The following is a 1,798-nucleotide window of genomic DNA, read 5'->3' as shown; positions in this document are numbered from 1 at the left end:
GTCGCGGTGGGGGGGCGGAGAGCCGCCTTCGTGCTGCTGGAGGCAGCTCCTCCTCCTCGGGCTGAGCCCGAGGCCCCCCCCCGAGCCCCCGTGCCTGCGGGCGGGTGGTGTTTCTCCGGTAGCAGCCGCCCGCAACAGCCTGTCCTCCCTTCTCAGTCAGGCCGCGATCTGCAGCAGTACCAGAGTCAAGCGAAGCAGCTCTTCCGCAAGCTGAACGAGCAGTCCCCCACGAGATGTACTCTGGAAGCAGGAGCCATGGCTTTCCAGTAAGTTTTGGCAGGCATGATGGGGGAACAGGCTTCTGCCGCCGTGGAAACAAATGAAGGCATGCCTGGGTCAGGGTGGGGATGTGTGAGAAACTGGGTGAGTTATTCACCATCTGCTTTGCTAGCTGGAGTGTAGTAGCTCTTCTAAGGGGAGAGCATGTGAGTTGTTACGTCTTGGCACTGCTGTCTGGCACTTGTTTTTCAGCCAGGTTCACAGTTCTGCCTTTGCTGAAGACAATGTAGGTTCTGTTCCCTTTAGGCTTTTTCTGTTTGTTTGCACCCTCTGCAATACATTCAGTGCATCTTCTGTACCTCCTGCGTCTTTAAAAAGAGATGTCCTTGATAAAAACAGGCTGGCAGTGCCACTGTGAGCTCCTCTTGAACAAGATTTTCCTCTCTGCATATCCTGTGAGAATGTACCTTTTCATGCTTTTGCTTCATGTGTAGAAACATATGGAGCATCTCTGATTTTTTTTATTTTATTTCCTTAATATCTGACAAACTTCTCTCATCTTGTAGATTTACTCTTTATTATTGCCAAATGCGTTGGCATGTTCTGTTTGGAAACTCTAAACTTAAAAGTGCTTTTGGCTTTCTCCAGTAGCACATGAGCAAGAGAACTTGAATATAAAATAATAAAAACTTACAGAGAGTGCAGGTCAGACATCCTCACTCCCTAATTAATAGCAAGGGAACTGGAAAGGCAGGTAAACGGAGGAAAAACTGCCAGTCAGTGAAAGGCAGGAGAGCAAGCTCATGTTTGAGGAAGGAAATGCTTCTTTACATGACATGTAATTACCAAGCAGAATAATGCTTAAGAACTTAATCAAGCCCAAGATCTTCTCAAGAATCAGGATTACGCTATTAGCCAAAATAATTATGTTGGAAGTCTCTGAGATCAGGTGCCACATGAGACCACCAAGGCAGAGTTGAGCAGTTTAGCTGGTGATGTGCCAAGCTTTCCCATGCTTGGCACCACTTCTGCCATGCTGTCAGCAGCAGGATCCCTCTTGATTCCCAAGCCCTGGTGAGCAGGTGTGTGGAAGGATGGCCTTTGAATGCAGGGCAAGGTTGGTTTTAGGTCTTGTCTTCTATAGCGAAGGTCCTTTACTAAATGTCCTGCCCTCTCCTTTTCTTCAGAGGTTTAGCAAAAACCCAAAACCACAAAAAGACAGGAACAGGAGTTTTTTGGAAGGGCGATCTTTGGCAAAAGCCATGAGGTTTTGAGGGTACCTTTTTCTTGTGGTTGGCTTACATATGATAACTGCCACAAGATTTTTTTTTTTAATCTTTTGTTTCTTGGCTTCTGGTTGCCTTTGATAGGGAGTTATAGTTGTTAGAGGATGGCCCTGATTGAAATAGTCTGCCCATCCCTATCTCCTGTCAGGTTTGGGTTTTGCTAACTGCAAAGTGCTAATCTGCATTGTCTTCTTTCTAGAAGTTAAAGCTTCCTAGAATTTAAAAGCTCTCTCCTTTTAAATGTTTCTGTGGCCCTGCATGGGTGCAGCTCTGACCGGCAGTGAAACCTTGGG

At 46.8% G+C, this 1,798-nt stretch overlaps 1 protein-coding gene across 1 annotated transcript in view; it reads left to right on the top strand.

The window, feature by feature from the left end:
* The window catches only part of SEC22B (SEC22 homolog B, vesicle trafficking protein), a 9,633-nt gene that overhangs the window by 1,569 nt on the left and 6,266 nt on the right, over positions 1–1,798 (top strand). The window contains exon 2 of the mRNA XM_035900763.1: positions 21–266. Coding sequence (XP_035756656.1) covers positions 21–266 — 246 coding nt within the window. The remainder of the gene's footprint in view (positions 1–20; positions 267–1,798) is intronic.

Source organism: Egretta garzetta, unplaced genomic scaffold (genome assembly GCF_000687185.1).
Source record: "Egretta garzetta isolate BGI_Z169 unplaced genomic scaffold, ASM68718v1 scaffold598, whole genome shotgun sequence".
NCBI classification, from domain to species: Eukaryota; Metazoa; Chordata; class Aves; order Pelecaniformes; family Ardeidae; genus Egretta; species Egretta garzetta.
Note: the sequence above shows the minus strand (reverse complement) of the source record. Positions and strands in the feature narration are given on the sequence as shown.